Source organism: Stylophora pistillata, chromosome 14 (genome assembly GCF_964205215.1).
Source record: "Stylophora pistillata chromosome 14, jaStyPist1.2, whole genome shotgun sequence".
NCBI classification, from domain to species: domain Eukaryota; kingdom Metazoa; phylum Cnidaria; class Anthozoa; order Scleractinia; family Pocilloporidae; genus Stylophora; species Stylophora pistillata.
Genome location: NC_142532.1, coordinates 24,226,119 through 24,248,237, shown reverse-complemented (window position 1 = coordinate 24,248,237; position 22,119 = coordinate 24,226,119). Strand labels below are relative to the sequence as shown.

The window sequence follows — 22,119 nt, the reverse complement described above, 5'->3', positions numbered from 1 at the left end:
TTTCTGTTGAGTGATAGCCTTTTCCTTCAAATACTTAAATCTCTTAAAACTGCTGTCATTTCTTATACCGAAACATTTTTTTAACATTTCCATTGCCATGGTCATGTTGTGACAGGACTGCATGAACAGTTAATTGCCTGTGGGAAATCCAAATCGTCACCAATGAAAGTACGTAGCAGGTTTCACCTGTTCTAAAAGCCCAAACATTTCAGCGGTGATAGGCAAGTAATGATATGTCTCTTCAGGATTAATAAGACGGTCCAGGTCAACCTAGAACATAAAAAAAAAATTCAGTGAGAATAACATTCATGCAAGATTAAATGTATTGTATACAGTGGGAGATGCAGTAACCCAATGGTTAGTATGCTGTACTGCGGGTCAAGAGGTCTGGGTCTGAGAACTGGCTGGGTCATTTTGCTGTGTCCACTTGGGCAAAACACAGCTTTCTTTTCTATCACGTGCCTCTCTGTAACCAGGAGTACAGATGAAAAGCCTGCCAAGTGATAAAATGCTGGGGGAAGGGGATAACCTTGCAATGGACTAGCATCCCATCTTGGGGGAGTAGTAATACGCCTAGTTGCTTAGCCCTTTAACTCCCAGAAATGATTTAAACATGTATCTTCTCCCTTTAAAGCCCATACATGATTCAACAGGTAATGAGAATACTTGAACTTATCATGTAGAAGTTGTTCTCTTGATCTAACACCAAATTCTTATAACTTATTTACAAGGAAATGTGTAGCAGCTAGACACCTTCCTACAGGATTTAGCCTTGGTAACTTGAAAGAAACAAAATTTTATTTTGAAATTGAAGGTTCTTTTATCAAAATAAGCAGTATTGCTTCATTTTAGCTGTTTTTGATCGCTCGGTTGTGGGGATTTTGCACTTTTTCGGACAGTTCCGTTGTTAGCTTGAAGTGCGGAACTATTCTCCAAAAAAAAACTCATGTTCTACTATCAAACTTTTTTTATTCTTCAAATATGTTCTTTATTAGATTGTTCAAAGCAAATACCTGAAAAAAGAATCGGGTGTCACCCTGCTTGTTTCCTCACAGACTGCAGTGAAAGGTGGACATGGTTTACAGATCGTAGTGACAGGGCAGAATAACCTCTGCGCATGTGCGAGATGTCATTACAACAAGATCAAAAATTTCGGCGCGTACGTGATGCGTGGTTCTTTCCTGTTCAGTTGAATAACAACAAGAAAGGATCTGAAAATCTTCTATTATTTTTGCACCTAAACACAAATATCTCCTTTTTATGCTTTGGAAATTGAAAATTTGAACAATCCGAAGTTTTTCCCCAAAGAAATGCCGAGAAATACGAGAAAACTTGTCGTTAGCGCGGTAAATATTCTGAGCTTTGGAGACGACTTTTGATTCAACCGCCACGACTCGTTCTTCGTTTCGATTTACACTCGTCTGCTTCGTTTGAGAAAGAAATGATGTTTGGGAGACATTGATGGCAACATGAGAGTTTGGAAAAGTGTCGCTAGAGGTGAGTATTACGATCTTAGTTTGTTTTGTAATCAAAACGGCACCTTTCTTGCGCTAGTCGTACGTTAATATTTAAGTGAATACAAACGCTGTGTGTTATACCATGCCAGATGACACCGCGGAAATACGTTTTTTAGGGCACGATACAGTATTTTACTGGTCAGCGGACACCTCAACGAATCCACGAAATGCCGGTAACTTTTACAATGTTTTTCGCCGTCAGTCAAATCGACAGCGTAAAAAGTCAAAACTTAGAAAGAATACTGTAAACTTAGCTTTGAAACTCGGCTCACCTTTTGGATAGTTTTAAAGCTCAATTATATAATTTGCCAAAGCCGAACTGAAGTTGCACACGATATGAAATTGTTGTTTTTCGCTGGCGGCTCCGTGGCAACTAAGGTTTGTTGTTTATAAAAGAGCTTATGCATCAAGGCTAACAATGAGACGATTTTTGAATGGTTGAGGCGGTGATCCGAGGACGCTGCACTATCAGGTCTGTAAAGCAGTGGCTTGAGCCGTATAAATCGGCATGTCAACGGCATTTCGGTCAGATTCGCCGAAAAGAAGACAACACATGCCCGTGTAGCACGGCCACCCTATCCCCACTAGTTACTGTATGTATCATAGTTGGCCAAAAAACCTATGACTGTACCATGCATAGGACTGAAGCCCCCAAAAGTACAAAGACTGGCTCAACTAGAGGAAGAATAAACCGAGGTATGCTTTAAGTACAAAATGCTCATTATAATGATAATAAAGAAGTTTTCACTTTCCACCTTAGTTTGTAATTTTTTTTTTCTGAGAAGCTGCAATTTTATTTCTGAGCAATAGTTTTACTTTCCCAACAAGTATTTCTCATCACAATTATGAATAATTTGTAGTATGTCTTTATTTTAAGCTGCTTTTCCCTCACTAATCATTTTATTTTATTTATTTTTGCTTTTTCTTTTCTTTCTTTACTAACTTAATGCCATCTGCAACATAAAATGTACTGAGCTAACAGAATACTTCTTCTTTATTTAGCTCCCTGATTCACAAAGTAACATTACCATATTGGTACTACTAGAAAACAAATTTTTAAGAAACAAAACTACTGTAAGGTAAAATAATTATTATAATATAATTTAATCTATGTGAATAAAGCACTGCATTGTCTTTTCTCGTATTGCACCAGCCTTGAATGAATCAACTATCTTCTAAACTTGATTTCTTATATTCATAAGCTGCCTGAGTTATAAACAAAGAACTCTTGTTGGTGTTTATGGAGGTGTAAAGAACATAATGATTATGATGATTAATCTTCCAAATTAGAAATGTCAGAGGGAAATTATCAGAAGTATTTTCTGAAGTCGAACAAATGAAGTTAAAAAATGTTCAGGAGCAAATTGATTAGATTAAGTCAGCTGTTAATTCCCAGTTAACAGTAAGTCATGAGGAGTAACCAAAAGCTTGTAATTAGCCTGTGTACTGCTGTGCCCATCTAGTCAAATAAAAATCAGGGATGGGATATCCCCAAACATGAGCAATGATAGCACCACGCAGATGTCCTTTTCCCAACTTATTACAGTTCTACTGACAACAATCATTCACTTGACTCTGATGATGACTTCCGCACAGGTTGTCGAAACGTCAGTCACTGCCACCAACAACAGTCCTTCTCAGGACTACACTCACCCGGACGATCAGACTACACCTTCACATGTTACCCCCGGGTTCAAACCATTTACTGCACACAGTAACAAGCCGTAACAAGGCGTCACAAGTAGTAACTGGCCGTTACACACCGTCACAGATCGTCACAAGCCAGTTAACCGATATCTTTAAACGAAAAGCGAAAAATACACTGAGATACTGGAGAAAATCGAAGCTGAATGAATTGTGTCAAGATGAAATGTTTGAGTTTCTTTCGGCCAAAATTTGCCGGAGCTGGTCTTCCGAAAAATTTGCGAAACTTGCAACTTGCGAGTTTTCTTCCACTTTATTTTTTCTTATGGTAGGAATCGGACCTAAAAGGTCAATGTACATGTTGTACTTTTTTTTTTTTCTTTTTGATAAATTTATTTAAAGCATTTTATTACATTTCCATAATACTTTTGTTGAAAAAACTAGTGACAATAAACGAATTTACTTTCGTTTATTGTAACTATTTTATAATTTACTCTAAATTGATTTCTATTTATTTTTTTCAACAGGACCCGCATTGATAGCAGTTTTATTTCCTAAATTGAAGCAGCAATCCTGTATAAATATGTTTAAATTACCGTATTTATTCGCCTATAAGCCGATCTCGGCTATAAGCCGAGACCCTAAACTTCTTCATGTCAGCAGCTTTGCATTGAAATAAAAAATAAACAAAAAACATTCGGCTATAAGCCGAGACCTAATAATTGCAAAGTACTCCACGCGTGTCGTTAACTGAGATGAATTAACATAAACCGAAAACAAAAGGAGCTTCCCCCTCGGGAAACATGTAACCAAAAAGTAGGTTATTTACTCAGTTGTTATTGGTCGTTTAATTGAAAGTAACAACAAATCACAGATAAGTTGAATTTAATGTGTAAATAAATAGAACCATGCGTGACATAACAAAACATTCACCTGAGTTCAGAATCCTGTCTCAAACAATCGCTCTCTTTCAAAGTTATCGTAATCGATCATCATGCCGAAAGTTCGTCGTTCTTCATACAACTTAGCGTTCAAACTAAAAGTCGTTGCTGAAGCAGAGGCCGTCGAGAACAACTCCGACATCGCTAGAGATTACGGAATCAGTGAATCGATGGTGCGTCGCTGGCGAAAAGATTAAGCGAACCTGTTTTATGGTGAGCTTAAAATGTCAGCAAAGCGAAAGACGATGGGCTGCCTTTGGCCAAAGTATCCTGAATTGGATCAAACACTACTGGACTGGTTTTCAGAGCAGGGGAGTCAAGGTAGGTCTTTCGCTTCTTTAAAACAATGAAAAGCTTCGATCAACTGATATCTGTCAGATCGTGTTGCAATGTTTACAGAAACCGTGGGAATGACCGCTTCTGATTGGCCAGTTTTTCATGTCGTCAAAACAAGTCAAACAATTGATCTCTGTTATCTTATACAGGAATTGCCGTAAGCGGATTAATTCTACGGCTAAAGGCAAAGGAGTTGAGCAGTGATCCAGACTTCAAAGCCTCACTGGGTTGCTACCAGAGATGGAAAAAGCGCCATTCCATCAGCCTTCGCACTAGGACAACCCTGGCCCAGCGACTCCCACAAGATCTGGAAGAAAAGATCATCCAGTTCCATCAGTTCGTGATCGCACTTTGGCAGCGGTATGGCCATTCGCTCTCCAGGCTGTTCAATATGGATGAAACTCCTATGCGATTCGAGCTTCCGTCGAGCAGAACCAACAATGATTTACATGTACCTACCCTTCGTGATCTCGGAAATTTGTGTTTGTTGATAATCGCTCGGCTTACAGTCGAATAAACATTGAATTTCGAATCTTGTTAAGCACCCTTAAATATTTTTTGGCGAAAATACACTGCTACAAGCCGAACCCCCTTCCTTGGCGAGAATTTACCTGTTCTCAGTTTGATTTGTTGGAAAAATCGCTCGGCTTATAGGCGAACAAATACGGTATTATTAGTATCATTATTATTATGAAAAAAACAACTAGACACACGCACAAACACCCGTAGAGATAGAAAAATATTAAGCTGAAAGCCATACACAAATCTTCTACAGAAAATACAGTTACCCAGTATATAAGACAGGAATTGTGCCTTTGAGACGTACACAAAATAATAAAACTGCGAGCTCCACTTTTAGGCGTGGCTAGATCGATATATTAAGTCGTAAGGACTTTACACACCTTGACAGGTTGTAACATGTCGAAATTTATCCTTTATCAGTACCATGACTTATCCTATAGCCCTTTAGAGTAGCTTAGAAGTTGACAAGAATAATTGTGAAGAAAAGACTAAGTTCTTTTATGATAGTGTTTAATCGTGACAGTATTTGGTTGTGACAGTCGGCACCCTCAATTAGTCCTTTATTACTGGAATAAGCTCCCAACATTCCTCACCCTAACCCTCTTCAAATAAGCACCCACTTTGATTAAGCCACGCAAGTTCTAAAAATTTGATAAAGCTTCCAGTGGCTCGTTTTCTCGAAAGGCTCGTTAACTTTTAGGTCGAAATCAACTTTTCAAATCGAACTAATATGCAAGTAACACCTTGTACAGACATCCATACAGTTATAAGTCACAATTTTTCGGCTTTATGTGTTACTACCATTTTTATGATGACGTGCTTCGCTGCGAGCTCCGCTATAAAGACTAACGAGCGTGGGTCCTGACCAACAAGCGACTCCATTTTGTTGCATTAACGGACAATTTTTTCACGTAAGATAAAAAGCTATCGAAACTTTTATAATAATAATATTAATAATAATAATGATAATAATAATAACAATATATTATTATCAATATAATTAGTGGACAAGGCGCGCAAGATGGTAACACTACTGGAGATGAGCTGCCCATGGACCACAAAGACGAGGAGAAGATCATGAAGTACGCCCCGCTTCTTCTAGAGCTCAAGAGACAGTACCCGGGTTTTAATATCATTCAGTACAACATAATCATCGATGTCCTGGGAGGGTACTCAAAAGACCTCAAGAAGAGCGTCAGGGAGCTTGTTGGATCAGAAAGGAGTACAGCAGTGTTAGGTAGAATGCAGAAGTCTGTAGTCAGCAGTTCACTCAAGATCTTTGAAAGTCATGAGTTGAAGACTTCATCTTAGCCATATGTTATTTTGTTGAGTTTTTAAGACATTAGGAACTAGCCACTAGGGCTTTTTTTTTTAGAAGTTTTTTTTTTATCATTTTGTATAAGTTTTTCTTTTTTTGGGGGGGGGGGTACATATGTAAATTCTAAACTTGTTAGCTGGCCAGGTCCAAGACGCCCAGCTTTCGTGTATAAGAGTTCTGGCATCCAGACATTTTAACTGCCACATAATATATATATATATATAGACGTATTTTATTATTTCATGTTTTTTATTTATTTCTTTATTTACGTTCTCAAAGTTTAGGAAGATTTTAATCCTACGTGCAGCCTGGGTTATGTTTATCGCCCCAGTCCCCAGTCTTTGTATGATCTTATGGCAACATAACCTTTTAAAACTGTCGGATATTAATAATATTTTATTCAACTACATATCCGCTCAAACCTATGATACACGCAACAGATTTGAAAAAGTGAACCACGAGGCTATACCTATGAAAGGTCCCCTAACTAAACTGTAAAAACACGGATAAAAAAATCATTAGTGCAGGAGAAAAATGACATCATTAGGAATAATATTTTGATGAAATTTTATACAACAACAACAACAACTTTATTAGGTACTTCCATAAGTAGTACATGGCATTATCTAAGTAAGAATAAGTAAGAATAAATATTTAACATCAATTCGTCTTTAACAGAACTTCTTGTCTGATATTCATTATTTGGAATATAAAAGCAGAAATGAGTCTACAATAAATGATGACAATTAGTGTTGTTTTCCACACAATGGCAAGTGGGATTCATAGTTAAATCAGGCAAGGTCATAACATGCAGATACTAAGCAAAGTGGCAGCTACGTAGAAACGCGAGCTGAGTAATAATAAGAATCATTGCCACCAAAACTATTCGATTATTTGGTGCACTGCTCCTTCCCAACAGTGTCCAGGAAACAGGTTCTTCCACGTGAAGTGTCTAAAGTTGACAAGAGTCCCAAAAGAAAATCCATGGTGAGTGCAGTGGAAGGGGATAAGAGAGATGGATTTATCTCAAGATTGCACTTTAAACCCATGAATACCGATCACATACCAATTCACCAAAATTATCTCTAAATTACCACAGAACAAGTAGATTAAGGCATTCTTTTCTCTTGCATGATTACTTTATTCATCCACACAACCTTTTCTCCTAACTATCTATTGATAATCACTGTTTGTCATGTTTGAGAATGAAGGGAAACTGGGCTATTAGCAATATAGTAATTTGGTTCCTTCATTAGCTGTCAATTTGCCTCATCTTTACAGAGCTTTCTTATTAAACTGGTTGTCAAAAGACATGTTTTAAGGAAAAGGCAAAGTGTAATGAGGTTTGCATAATATAGAAGTGAATATACATGTTGAATCACATATGATTACAGAAACGGGAAAGCCAAACAAAGGTCTGCTCTGCTGCCATAGTGTTAACATTTGGTAACTCCTCCTTTAGTTGGGCTGGATTGTACTTTGTCTTGCACTGTGGATCTCTATGGTTCTTGAGGTGCAAACTATCTATGAGTGTTTATTCCAGACCACATTTTGTCAAATGGTGGTGGTTAAGTGGCAATGGTTTGGACGCAGCTTTCATGCCATCAACATGACACATGTTGTCGTATGCCAAGTATATATCACCCCAAGAAGATGGTCATAAGGCCTTCAAAACGATTAAGAGCCAATTAATTATTATCAAAAATGCTTGTGATGGACTCTCCACCCTGTTGGCATGAAATAAATATATAACCCTTCATAAGAAAACATTAAATAAAATTGATACCTCTGGTTTAACTTAATGGAGAGTCTAGCATATTAGATAACAAAATTCTCATGACTCATTTCAATAATCATAGGCATGGCTAAACCTACACTGAGGTCCAATTTTACATGTTTAACTGTATAAGTACAGGTAAGAGAAATGTACACCTGAGTTAAAGTACATAAAATGCAAACTCTGCTTGACTGGCTCAAAGATGAATCAAATCAACTCTGCAAATTAAGTCAAAGCAGTAGCAACATTTTTAATGTGATACTGTTTGCGTCTATTTATCTTTAACTTGACAATCGATCTGCAGATATTATCATTAAAAAGAAAATTGTCCGGGGAAACATGACTCAAATCATACATATATATGTAAGCGGAAAGGGCAACATTTCAAAACAGCTATATATATAGTGAAAGAAGATTAACCAAGGTTCGCATACCGGAAAAGGGGATTCCATTTGTCAATAAATCCACTGCCTTGAACAATAAAAAAATGTCCACGGGACCATTTCTGCAGGCGTTTTTTTTCACCAGTTTCTTTATTACAAGATGTTGGTGTTTCCTCTGCACAGTCAGCTAGTAATGCAGCCGAGGTAGGTTGAGATAAAATCTCTTCATTTCCTGTTGTGTGAGCAAGAAAAAATGAGTTTTTTTTCTTTTGGCACTTCAAATGTAACTAAAAGCTAATGAAACATGGTATGGTAGCATATCATAAAAAGGCAAACCTATTTATATGATTTCAGAACCATTATGCAGCCCTTAACCTACAATGTGGAATATGTTTGACATCAACAGGCTCAGGGAGAAGTCAAAGATAACAGGAGTCATGCACTTAAAAACGACACACTAAAAACAAAATTTTTTCAATTAAAGCTGCATTGCTTTCAAACTTGTCATGGGTGATGCCTTTACAATTTCAGAAACATTTCAGCTGTACAAAAAGTTAAATATGCACAATTGGAAATGAATAGGCAAACTTATGGAGGGCCTAGGGGATAGGTTTACCTTGGGATAACACTGCTGATTGACCTACAGGTGTACTTGTAGTATCCAAAATGGAGTCTACCACAGATTCTACCTTTTTAGTTTCATCAGTGGTTAGGGTGATATTGTCGGCAACTGAGAAGTAAAAAATACGAATAAGTATATGAATAAGTGAGTGCTCGCATTTTAACTGGAAGGAAGTAGTGCTAAAAAGCACTGCCCAGAATTGAAATTGCATACAGCAATTACCAGACATGAGAGTGAAATAACATGTACTGACCAATATCAACATGATCCTCTAGCTAAGAAGATTGCTCACACAAATACTTTGGGAAACTTTCAACTTGAGTCATCTGATACTCAACCTCTTCTATCAGTTAGCAAGTGCAATTATTTGCACCATCTGGCAACCCACATATCAAAAGGGTAACATGTCGGATCTTTTATCGAAACATATTTTTGATTTTTCATTTGGTATAGCAGGAAAAGATGAAAATGGTTGCACAAGAAAATTAAGGAACATCTATTCATCCTTCATGCGAAGTTGATGACATGAAGAAATGAATCGTAAACATCCGAATGTAAATCACCACTTACCTTCAACAGCACTTGCATCCTTTAAAACACCACAATGTTTTAAAAAGCCTCTAATATCAGAAGGAATACTTGGATGCCTGGAGGAAAGAAAATCTAAATGTTACTGGCAAAATGCCATTCCATGGACATGGGCAGCAGTGCAGACATCAGGATAATTTACCAGGGGAAGTCCATTGATAACATTCTAATGAAAAAATGTTAAAAAAAAGGAGATTCAACAGTAATGACCAAATGATTATTATTAAATTGTCAAATGTTTTAAAAAGTGTGCCATTCTCAAATATAAGGGCTCCATAGCAAACATAACTGAAATCACATTCAGTGGAAGCACATTCATAATATCAGAATCCATTAGAGTCCAAACTGATTCATCCAAACCTTGACCCCATCAGATTTTTTTCACACTGGTCCTTCAAAATTTTATGCATCTATGAAATTTATTGTTATTTTTAAATAGCAACAAAACAAATGCAGTTCAATAAGAAAGTGAACATAGTAATTTACAACAAATTTTAAACTATGAATGTGATGTATTTTCTTTTAAAAGAAAAGTGAAAAAGCTTAAAGAAGAGAAAAAAATATGATAATCAAATGCCCAGAGAGTAATGTAAAACACTTTTTGTTGACCTTTCTCAAAAATATTGAAGGTGGATGAGTGAAAACAAGGATTTCAACTCTTAATGATATGAATCAGAAAATAAACATTAGGGCTTGCACCTTTCTCTTCATCATACAATGTGCGAACATCAACTTCCACTACCCGTCTGCAACCCAAAGCTTACCACATCCTTTCAAAATAATAATGAAAGAGTCATTCCTAATCACAGATTGTATTTATAAATGACTTAGAAAATCCTCCAATCCAATCTGCTATTGGCTCCTCTGGTTTCAGCATTAATAGGAAACTACATTTCATGCAAAATGAAGGTTTGGGAAAAAAACAACTGCAAAAAGAGGGAACAGTTTACATTGCCATTCATCACCTCTAGCATTACAGTCTTCAGTGCAGTCTCCACGAGGATGTGAATAATTTGCCTGGGCTCTAAGCTTGTCAATGTGAGCCATGATTGCCTCTCTGTCAGCATCAACAAACATCATCCACAACATGTCAAGTGCCTTTCTTTCTCTTAGTTCAGCTTCCAGCTCTCCATTCCAGAAAGCATTTGTCACTCTTTTCTCACTTAATCCTGAGGAGAAGAAACACATCTTAATTTTTACAAAGGATTTACAAAATAAAGATACAAAAAGCTTCCTTCTTGAATTTTGGATCTAAAACGAAACTATAGACCCGAAATGGCTGCTAGATTCATATTCTTTTCAGTATTAGTCGGTTTCCTTTTTTTTGCTTTTTTTTATAGGGCATCCTCGGCCACGGTCAGTGCAATGGCCAAACAACTATACTTAACAAAGCCGAAGTGCAATGGTTTTGCCAAGTAACGCCTGAAGGAGGGTACAACAGTACACCAAATTCGCCCAGGAATTCAACTAATGGCCCCCCGAGGATTGTAGTGTATTAAACAAATCATAGCACGAATTTTACGTGGTAAGTGCAGGGATAAACACCACAAGTGATATTTCAAAATACAAATGTGTAAACGTGTATTTGCAGAACTAGTTTTCCTCTTTAACAAGTGCAGTCATAGGGGCTTCGTCCACCGGGAGCAGTTCTCGACCACAAGAGTGTGCAAGATTGCAAATAAACAACGCGTTATTACTACTCATTGTGGTTTCAAATTATCTTTAAAAGCCCACGTTAGAAAAAGAAGCTTTTGATCACCTAGTTTTTCCCTAAATGTAGTCAAGCGGGGCTTTTTCTAATGCTAATTAATTCAAGTACTTTACATTCATTATCTTCACGAAAACTATGAGCGCCTTTTAGTTTTGGTGGCCATCTGCAGGGTGGCCGACGCAACTGCGAGAAATTAATGAGATATTTAGAAGAGAATTTAAATCACAAATAAAAGAGGCCAAATAAAGTTTACATTTCAAAGATAGCTTTATCACTCGACCTTAATTATGGAAAGAAATGGCCGATTTGGGCCTTATATACAAATAAAATTTAAACTATATTCCAATAGCCGTAATGCGCCACCTACCTTCGCGTCCCCTCGACCTGCTCAAATTATAGAGTAGCTGTAAACTCCAAACTCGACAGGACGAAAAATAACAGTTACCTTTTGGAAATAATTGCTTTTATTTATATTCATGGCCCCATACTGGAATGGTACCACTTACCTGAATTAAGTCCATGGACTTCGTTAAAGGCGACTGCAAAGCCACTAAACGAGACCTAAGAATGACAACTTCCAAATTAAAAAACAAAGTCAACTAAAAGGAGTTGTGTCCAATAATTATCAACAAAAACAATAATAAATAACAGATTATAGAGAAAGACTTACGTTCACAAAAACAAGGTAACGAACAAATGGTTAACCGGCTGTACATTTAGATGGTAACGAACAGAGGTGTACATTTCGAGATTTAATTCAGTTTCACGCGGGGTCACGCTAATGCTCGCGAAAATTTAAACGACTATTGACTGGCAATTCAACAGTATTAAACGGCTCTATGTGCAAAAAGGAATTATAACAAAATTTCCGGAAACATTCAACAAGAACTTACGCAAAGGAAATTTGCCATTTTAAAAGAGACTTGTCCACAAAACACACATCCGAAACTTCAACAGCACTCCTTTCTTCTCCGGACAAATGCCATCCCATCCGTGGATTTATACCATGCCAGATATATTTTTCGTGCAACCCAGCCTAATCCAGGTGAAATACAATCATACAATAGCTAAAGCGACGCTAAACGAGGCTTTTATACGCGCACAACGTAACCACATCCGTAACTAAAAAAATTCGCAACAAAGAAATCAAAGTACTTCGTAAACAAATTCGACTTAGGCTAAATGAATCCTTTGAGTATCCTTAAAAGTCAGTCTGATGAATGAGTCAAGTTCAGTCAATCGTTTGAGTATCCTTAACAGTCTGACGAGTGAGTCAAGCCCAGTCTACCCTCTGTTGTGACGGCTGTGACGGCTGTGACGGCTGTGACGGCTGTGACGGCTGTGACGGCGTCACACGCTCAAAGAACGAAATCGTACAGAATATATCGGGCATCAGATGTCGAAGTATGCACTCGATATTACGCTTATTTTCGGTTGTTTTTATGTGTTTGATATCACCAAAACGGAAATTCATACTTGGAAAGGGAGAAAAAATAACATAGAATGGGGTAATTCAAGATTTAATGAGATTTTGAAGTTATAAGCATATAAGATGCAATGAATATATGAAGTTCATATATTTTGCACTGCGGTATTAGATACGTATGATGTGCGATCCTCGCAGTAGATAGCGCTATTTATGCAATAGCGAAAATCAGACCTGAAAAAAAAAAATCAGGCCTGTACGGGACTCGATCCACTGACCTCTGCGATACTAGTGCAGCGCTCTACCAGTTGAGGTAGATTCCACAAGTCTCTCTTTGCAGCAATAGAGCTGTGAATTTGACATGTTAACAACTATTATTATAATTGTTATTTTATTTTTTATTTTTATTATTACTTACCTGGTTAGTAATTACCTTTTGACTAGATCAACACAAACATCAGCTTCCATAGCTTTTGACGAGCCTTCCCAGTTGAGCCTGCAGTTGTGCATGCGAGAGTTTTTCGACTGTCTGTTGGCAGTTTCACTTGTTGCACACCTTTACAAAAGACATTATGAGTAAAGGTCCTGGGTAACACTTTCAAGAGGAGACAAATATGGGTGCTGTCATATGTTGAATGATTCTGTACTTTTTGGTCAAATTGAAAAAAAAAAACATCGCTCTTGTTGTTTACAACAAGGTGCTAGTAGACAAAATATATTTCTATACATTACTTCCTTGACCTTGAACCATAGCAAATCACCTTGCCAGTTTTTAGGCCAACCATGGAGCCAACACCTAGTGGTGAAAGTAAGGATATATTTTATTTATTTATTAATCATTTAGTTCATTAACTTTGACCATTGGCTGACACCAAAACTGTCAGTAAGCTAAAGAACAATCCAGAGAAAAAAACAGCAGCTTTCTAAGAAAATGCATAACCAAATGCACCCTTTTTAATTCTTTCAGACGTTGAATTTGCAGTGTACCTCTCAGGCTGTTGTGGGCTTTTCCCCTTTTTTGCCATCCCATGTCATATGACGCTCCTATCTCCACATTTTCCTTTTCACTATCATCTTTCCACATGTTTCTTTCGCTTTCCAAACTTTTCAGACATGATTCCTTGGCCAACTTTTCAACTTGGAGCCCCACTTCCCTCTCGCGAGCCTTCAGCGTGGACTCTCCAAGTGATGGTATATTGATGGATGATAACTACTCGTTTACGTGGGTAGGATCTATGCCTGCGTGTAGCATCCCTGTAAATATTTCGATTCAACTTATTAACAAATTGGCTAGATGTTAAATGGATGCTGTAATGGTGGAAAACAAGATTTTTAGCCACGTTTAATGTAAATAAACCTGCAGCGAGCTTCGTGTTTACATCAAAGATTGGTCTCCCTCGCGTTGTTCCGGTGCTACGGTGGGTCTTGTTTGTACGACAGGTATTTGTCTCTCCACACTCAGAGTTTGAAGAGGATATGTACAGTGGTGATCCTAACCCAGACACCGGTTCTTTTATGCAGTCGAAGAGCTGTAGAGCTGCCTCACAGGGGGACATTGAATTCCACAACTCGACGGCCGCGAAGTGGAAATCCATTGCAGACTTCCGGATCACGCACATTCTTTTCATTTTCTTGTCTTACCAGAGCATTACCAGAAGCTTTCAGCCGATTTGCGGCATTCTTATTGCAAATAAAAGCTTTCGCTCTGCAAAAGCGGCCCTTGTTTGTTTTTCTCACGCTAGCATGAAGAACGGCCGCCATCTTGGATGTCGCAATGTTATGCGCAAAAAAGGTTGCGCAGTGCAAAACAAGGGAATCGCCTTAAGGTAATTCCCTTGAAATTGTTCTACTATCAAACGTTTTTTGAAACTTGGTATGATTAACATTCATGATATAAACATTAAAAAAATGTAAAAAAAAAATGGGGTCACCGTGCTTGTTTATACGTCGGCAGGCTAATAAAATGGGCTATTTTTATTGGTTGTGCGTTAAAAATTCGAATCACCTTCCAACAGAATTTAGCCTTGGTTACTTGAAAGAAACAAAATTTTATTTTGAAATTGAAGGTTCCTTTATCAAAATAAGCGGTATTGCTTCATTTTAGCTGTTTTTGATTGCTCGGTTGTGGGGATTTTGCCCTTTTACGGACAGTTCCGTGGTTAGCTTGAAGTCCTCGCCTTGGCCAAAATACACAAAATACGGAACTATTTTCCAAAAAAAAAATGTTCTACCGTCAAACTTTTTTTATTCTTCAAATATGTTCTTTATTAGATTGTTCATAGCAAAAACCTGAAAAAAAAAATCGGGTGTCACCGTGCTTGTTTCCTCACAAACTGCCGTAAAAGGTGGACATAGTTTTCAGATAGTAGTCAGGATGAAGAATTTGCACGGAGGGGACTGGGACGAGACAAAATGGTGTCCATCGTGCTCGAAGTATGCACTCGATAATAAGCTTCTTTTCGGTTGTTTTTATGTGTTTGATGTCACCAACACAGAAATTCATACTTGGAAAGGGTGAAAAAATAACAAAAAATGAGGTAAGTCAAGATTTGATGAGATTTTGAAGTTATAAGCATATAGTTGAAACAATTTCGTAGCGCTGGCGTTTTGTTAATTCCAGTGAGCTAGGGTTCGATTTGTTTTGCTTGGGCAATAAAGGTTTGACAAAAAACTTGAAGAAAAGACTGTTGATTCGTATTTATATTTATATTTATCAATTTAATGGCAACATAGTAAACAAAAGAGAGAGAAAAAGGAGAAAAAAAAATGCCATAGGGATAGTCCTTAAAGGAGTCAAGGACCCCATGCTAGACAGACAACCCAAATTCTTTGTATTCTTTGTATGTTGTCTTGTTTGGTTTCCATACACAGCAAAATGTGAATTCTTCACCCATCACTCTAACAGGAGTGATATATACAGTACAATGTAGTATACTCTGAAAAATACGAACTGCACTTTAAAATTTGCTTTTTATACTTCAGAACCACACTCCAATGTCTCACTGGTCCTCATTCTGACTACTACATTTTCCGTGCAAAAATTATTTCAAAACATTAATTGCACAAATCACAATCTTAATTTGCATTATCTGTAAAGTACTGACATATTTGCACCAGCACCCGCTTGTTTGAGGAGACTCTGGGTTTGTTGTCAAACCTCTCCATCAGAACTTGCTTCACCCCTTCTTCCTTGCCTCTTTGGTATACCACTCTCAGGTGAGGGAGACCCAAACCTGAGCTTGCACACTTAATGGCCATTGAGGCTGAAATGTACTTCTTTCTAACTAATGGCTGCAGGGTATTAACCAGAAGTTTCTTTTCTTTTAGGAGCTTCTGATAGGATGCCACCCATGAAACTTTGAAGCTGTGCTTTTGTAGCAGTTTGACATTTAGAAACTTGTTCACCAGCTGGTAAAGTGTTTGCACATCTGCAAGAGCATTGTGAGCTTCATAGGATTTACCCAGAAGACCTTGTACCAGGTTTTCTTGGCTTTGGGATTTCCTTTCAGGAAGCAATTCCCTGAATGCTGAAAGAGGGTCTGTAAAGCCAGAAACTGTTTTAACTAAGTCATCCATGACTCCATTTTTCTCTGCTGCTTGCACCAAGAACCTGGCATCAAAGGATTTGCAATTGTGTGCTACTAAAATGCAAGGCATTCTTGATTTGAGCCACTCAATGAAGGTCTTCAGTGCCACATCAATTGCAACAGCATCAGTTATTGGCTTCCCATCATAAAACAGTATTGCTCTTTGGAAGGTGAGTTTGTTCACAGCAGATGCTTCTGGTGATAGTACATTACGAGGCTTGATATAAATAGAGAACTCATCATTACCATCTGTTGCTGCAATTTGTAGGATTTCAGCATCATTACCTGTTTTAAGATATTGTAATCCAATTAATACTTTACAAAGATATTACAAAGGAAAATGTAATAAAAAGGCTTAGTGCATCTATGCAGGGTATATCTAAAATAAAAATAGCAGTGATTTCTGAACACCTGTCCTGCTAATTTGCATCTGACCTATTTTCTTTACGAACAAGGCATGATAAAACAAAGGAATCTATGGGATGCAAATTAGCAGGACGAGTATTCAGCAATCTAGAAAAATAGCAAAACAATTCCATGATTAAATATAATTATTCTCTAATGTGCAATTCCAAAACACCCTGCTGGGACAAACATGGTTATATTCCAAGGCTGTGCTCTAACAGCGCCCAGTGGCCCCTGGCGCCTTACTTTTCCACTTGGGTGACTCGGAAATTTTAGTTTTTTTTTTATACAAAGCATATGCTGGGCACCCTAGATTTCACAGTTTCAGAGCACTGGGCTCCATTCAATTTTCCTTAGAGCACAGCCTTGTATTCACTTTGTTACTTTTTTGCCAAACTTCACCCTGCAAAGCTAATTACCCCTTCCAGATGTTTCCAAATCAAATATGATTTGATGATAGTCTTTGGTTAACGATACTTTCTCAATCTTTGAGGCTGCAGGTGGTGCTGAAATTTCCTGAGCAGCATCATGTCCATCAAAGCCCATTCCAGAACTATACTGTTGTCCTTCTCTGTTCTCAAGCTGTTTTGTCTTTTTCAACTGCTTCGCTTTCTTCTCAATTCTTTTCTTCTTGTACTCTCTTGTTTTCTGTTTCTGTTTCAAAATTAGTATTTTCTTGTCCATTTTCTTTGCAAACTTTAAAGAATTGCCTGGCTCGACCCAAGGGGAGCTAGCTTCTTGGCATTTGAAGCATAAACCTAAATTGAAGAAGCAAATGGTTTTTATTCACTACAATTTGGTATCTCTTAAAGCTTGTGAAACGGAAAAAGAGGTTGATAGTTCTCTGACACTTATAGCGTTATCCCTTGCAGTTATTAATTTAATTTAGAATACAATCATAAGCACTAACACTATTTTCTAAGAGTTGTGTTCCTCTACAGGTAAAATGGTTGGCATTGGGAATTTGTGAGGAGCGAGCTGTGCCAGCATACATGTACACTGTACTTACTACTATGATCTTTTCCAGTGACTGCCTCAACCTTTTGTCCATCAGATCCTTGCCATGGGGAAGGCCTCTGTGTTTGTAGGACGCAGGACTTTTTAAGTAGCCACACCAGTCGCCACAAGAAGAATGGTCACCATGAGCATGGGGCAAAATAGAAATGTTTTCCTCACCTTAAGAAAGTATCAACAGTGGTGCAAAGACTAAAATATAAAGTAAGAAAATTTGGCTAAATTACTTACACTTTCAAATGATCCACAACAAATTAAGTAAAGTTTCTCATTCTTTAAAGTCCGTACAAGCACTGGAAGTGTCTGCTTACTATTGTTTCCCAGTCCTAACTGACCATACAGTCCTAAGTAAAACAAACACCACAAGATACATACCTAAATGTCTTTACAAAATCGGAGACAACTAACCTAAACATCATTAAGGGATTAACATGAGCCAGGTAGTTCTGGAGAGCACAATGTATGTAGAGACAAAAAGTGTCCAACTACATGGATTTGTATTTTATATTCAGCCTAAACCATAAATTAAATCTGAGATCCAATAATACTAGCTTATCACTGGGAGAGTATCGAATTATAACACTGCTTAAAATTCAACACAGGGTTTTGCCCGATTGCCCTTCCCCTGTTAATCTCCAAAGTTCAAATTTCTAAAAAATGCCTTGCAGCCTGTACGTTTCCAAAATGACCACAATACAAACCAATTTGAAACAACATTACAAATTAAAGGAAATTTCTGTGAACTGCTTGACTGTATTTTCATACCTCCTCCAAATGTGAGGATTTGTCCTTGAAAAAAGAAATGATTTAAACAGGGTTGGAAAACATTGCCTCTTCCATTTCCAGTAATAAATAGGTGAGGCCACTGTTCATATATTAAAATTCTAACATGACTCTCAGGCTAGGACGAATCAACCAAAAGCAATTAATCATTCATTGTCCAACCTCTATGTGATATCTTTTGTTTCTTTTCCCCCCTAGCCTCTGAACCAAGTTTGAATTTTTAATGTAACAAAAATGGCTTATTCAAGTGTATGGCTCTTCCTTGATGTGGGCCTTAACAAGTTCTTTCATAGCAACAGTCTTTTGTCTCATAACCCAGCTTAGTAAAACTTAGGTCAAAATATAATATTTGGTCAGGGCACAAAACCCACTAGGTGGGAAACATGGTAAACCATGGCCATCAGTTTCTGTGCTGAAGAATATTACTAGCACTCTGTGTTTCATTTTGTTCAAAAAGAAGTGATACTTATGAAGTTTTTCCTCTTTAATTAAGTTTTTCCACTTTAAATTAATAAGCCTCCATCTAAGCCACCCCCCCCCCCAAAGTCCGTGGAATAAATAAGCTCCCCCCTCCCCCGGGAAGGCTTATTATAGGATTTATGGTATTCAGGTGCAGATTGAATTGACTTTGTAACAAACCAAAGCCAACCTAAGCTGTAAGTACTGCACTGTGTGAATACCCAGCAGCTAGTTTGGTCACTTGATACTGATCAAGTGCTTGCACATGTGTTGGGAGGAGTGCATCTTTAATGCTACCCACTCCTAACTGTCCATGGACTCCCCATCCCCACGACCACACCCGGTGATCTGCTCACAGAGCCATGGAGTGATAATGTCCACACATAACTGCTATACATTTGTTGTCCGATAGCTCGGTAATGTAGACAGGCCTTGTCTGTTGCTTTGTGTCTCCTTGGCCAAACTTTCCTCAAAATAACACAACATTGAGATAGAATAAATATATGAAGTTCATATATTTTGAACTGCAGTATTAGATACGTATGATGCACGATCCTTGCAGTAGATAGCGCTATTTATGCAATAGCGAAAATCAGACCTGAAAAAAATCAGGCCTGTACGGGACTCGAACCACTGATCTCTGCGATACTAGTGCAGCGCTCTACCAATTGAGCTAACAAGCCAACTGGGAGCAGGCCGATAAGTTGGTTCGTAATAAACCCGTGAAAGTGATAAATGAGATAGAATAAATATATGAAGTTCATATATTTTGAACTGCGGTATTAGATACGTCTGATGCACGATCCTCGCAGTAGATAGCGCTATTTAAATCAGACCTGAAAAAAATTTGCGCTATTGCATAAATAACGCTATCTACTGCCAGGATCGTGCATCATACATATCTAACACCACAGTTCAAAATATATGAACTTCATATATTTATTCTATCTCATTTATCACTTTCACAGGTTTATTACCAGCCAACTTATTGGCTTGCTCCCAGTTGGCTTGTTAGCTGAATTGGTAGAGCGCTGCACTAGTATCGCAGAGGTCAGTGGTTCTAGTCCCGTACAGGCCTGATTTTTTTCAGGTCTGATTTTCGCTATTGCATAAATACCGCTATCTACTGCGAGGATCGTACATCATACGTAACACAACATTGTTAAAAAAAATTATCATGTGAATCAGGAAATTATTTCTAAATGCATTATCTGATTCAAAAATGTTGTGATCAAAGTTGAAAACGACTACCTTAGAAATGGCATTCAGGTAGGGCTCTGCCTTTTTATCCTTCAAGTCCCTATAATATCCATATAAATTATTACTCAGTAAACAGGTAGTGAGATACTTAAACTTATGTAGAGATTGCTATCTTGATCTAACGTAAAATTCTTGTAACTAATTTACAAGGAAATGTGTAGCAGTTAGAGGGGAGAATTGACAGTCAGACTTTGGGGTTAAGTTAAAGGGTTAAAATCAAAACGAACATCTTGCAAGGATGCTGATAATATTTGCATTGATAAAGTTGTATTTCTTACCTGTCCATACTTTGATGATGCCCAAGAATACACCTATGTGAGGGAAAATAATCAAATTAATCACTGACGCATACTTCTTGCCAGCTGCCCTCACATCAATGAATCAAACTGTATCACATTGTACTCAGAATAGAGATCATGGTTAATGGTTCCTGCTTAAAATGAAAGCAGTTCTTCATTTTTTTTTTTCTTACTCATTGTAAATAATTCTTAAGTTTGATAACATTAATATTTAAATTGTTGTAGATATATTTAAATTTGTAAGTCCACATCAGCTTTTTAGCTGCCTTCTTGTACTGACCTACATGAAAAATAAAGTATGTATGTATGTATATAAGTCTGCTAGGAATGTTCAGCCCCACTGCATACTACTCACTTTGAAATTTCAACTCTCTTGCTGAGGTGAATAAGCTAAACCTCTTATCTTGATCTTCTTGAGAGCTAGCAACATGTTAATTAACCTATTGACATCCAGTGCACCCATATGCGCCCATGGGGACCCACACCCTTTCTACACCTTGTGACATCATCACTTTTAACCCTGGAGCATGAATTTGAGCACCTACTTGAACAGGTTGAAAATATCTTACAGACAATACTTGAACTTGTCAGGTTTCAAAGATTAATTGTTTGTTTATACTCCACAAGATCTAATTAATCAGTGCAATAAAGGCAGAACTGGTAAATTCTAGAGCATAGAAAAATGCACTGTGTGAGGTGACCTGGTTTGGCCAGCAAATACCAACCAGACAAAGAAGCTACATTCCTGATCAACCTGTGCCACAGCCTAACAATCTTAGTTCCATTTGATATATTAAAAAAATCCTACATAATGTACCATCCCATTATTAATTGGAAATCATAAGTTTAATCTATCTTGTTCTCTATAAAAAGTGGGAGTCCAATCCTGTGATCACCTATATCTGAATTTACAACTACGTAACACTAACCTTAGAAAGATGTTACATTTCATCTTAAGTCACAAGTGTGGGGGAAAGAAAAATTTTTAAGTCCCCATGACAAATCCAACCTCAGACCTTGGGACTCGGTGCTCCGATGCTTTAGCACGGAGCCACAGAGACTCTATGGTGATCAGAAAGGCCCATTACAAAGTTCATATAGTTCATTAGTTTTTTTTATCGGATATATATTTTTTTTCTCTTTAGTTTTCGGGTTGCGCCTCACATGGGATTTTGTTTCTGTTTCGGCAATCTTATTTGGTCCTTTTTTTTAATTTCTTTTACTTCTGTATATTCATAACTTATGAGACCAATAAAGTTGATAAACATATATGACATGTGTCCTGCATACTAGCTGCTATAGGATCAGCAATATTTTTCAATAATGACACTACAAGCACATAGGCAGTGATGAGTTAACATTTGGCAGACTTTCTTTGTCTAAAATATAACACTCAATTCTTCAGAGATGTTTTTGGCAACACATTGTACCGTATTTATGTATGATCCTCGCAGTAAAGAGCACTATTTTAATAAGCAATAGTGAAAATCACACCTGAAAAAATTCAGGCCTGCATGGGATTTGAAC

At 37.5% G+C, this 22,119-nt stretch overlaps 1 protein-coding gene, 2 long non-coding RNA genes and 1 pseudogene across 4 annotated transcripts; 2 read left to right on the top strand and 2 right to left on the bottom strand.

Annotated features, from left to right (window-relative positions):
* Window positions 1-1,503: 1,503 nt before the first annotated feature.
* On the top strand, window positions 1,504-5,290 carry LOC148717147 (uncharacterized). Its single transcript, XR_015995122.1, has 2 exons — window positions 1,504-2,213; window positions 3,689-5,290. It is a non-coding gene; the product is annotated as an uncharacterized LOC148717147 (long non-coding RNA).
* Window positions 5,291-7,593: 2,303 nt separating this feature from the next.
* On the bottom strand, window positions 7,594-13,875 carry LOC148717146 (uncharacterized; annotated as a pseudogene). Its single transcript, XR_015995117.1, has 11 exons — window positions 13,773-13,875; window positions 13,547-13,581; window positions 13,219-13,341; window positions 12,253-12,395; window positions 11,866-11,920; window positions 10,614-10,817; window positions 10,348-10,418; window positions 9,631-9,814; window positions 9,055-9,168; window positions 8,490-8,670; window positions 7,594-8,005 (listed from the first exon to the last, which is right to left on the bottom strand). The product of XR_015995117.1 is annotated as an uncharacterized LOC148717146 (transcript).
* A 1,093-nt stretch (window positions 13,876-14,968) lies between these two features.
* On the top strand, window positions 14,969-17,461 carry LOC148717145 (uncharacterized). The gene is made up of 2 exons (XR_015995034.1): window positions 14,969-15,322; window positions 16,113-17,461. It is a non-coding gene; the product is annotated as an uncharacterized LOC148717145 (long non-coding RNA).
* Window positions 15,458-17,461, bottom strand: LOC148717144 (maternal protein exuperantia-like). Its single transcript, XM_088744200.1, has 2 exons — window positions 17,197-17,461; window positions 15,458-16,657 (listed from the first exon to the last, which is right to left on the bottom strand). Exons 1-2 carry the CDS (start codon window positions 17,459-17,461, stop codon window positions 15,861-15,863), a joined length of 1,062 nt encoding a protein of 353 aa, XP_088600326.1. The 3' UTR covers window positions 15,458-15,860.
* Window positions 17,462-22,119: the final 4,658 nt, after the last annotated feature.

Bases quoted from the DNA above. Each gene is read 5' to 3' on its own strand.
- LOC148717144 (XM_088744200.1), bottom strand. From the start codon at position 17,461: ATGGACAAGAAAATACTAATTTTGAAACAGAAACAGAAAACAAGAGAG. The intron at 16,658-17,196 runs GTAATTAGCTTT...ATCTTAAAACAG, and splicing joins TTTGGAAACATCTGGAAGGG to GTAATGATGCTGAAATCCTA.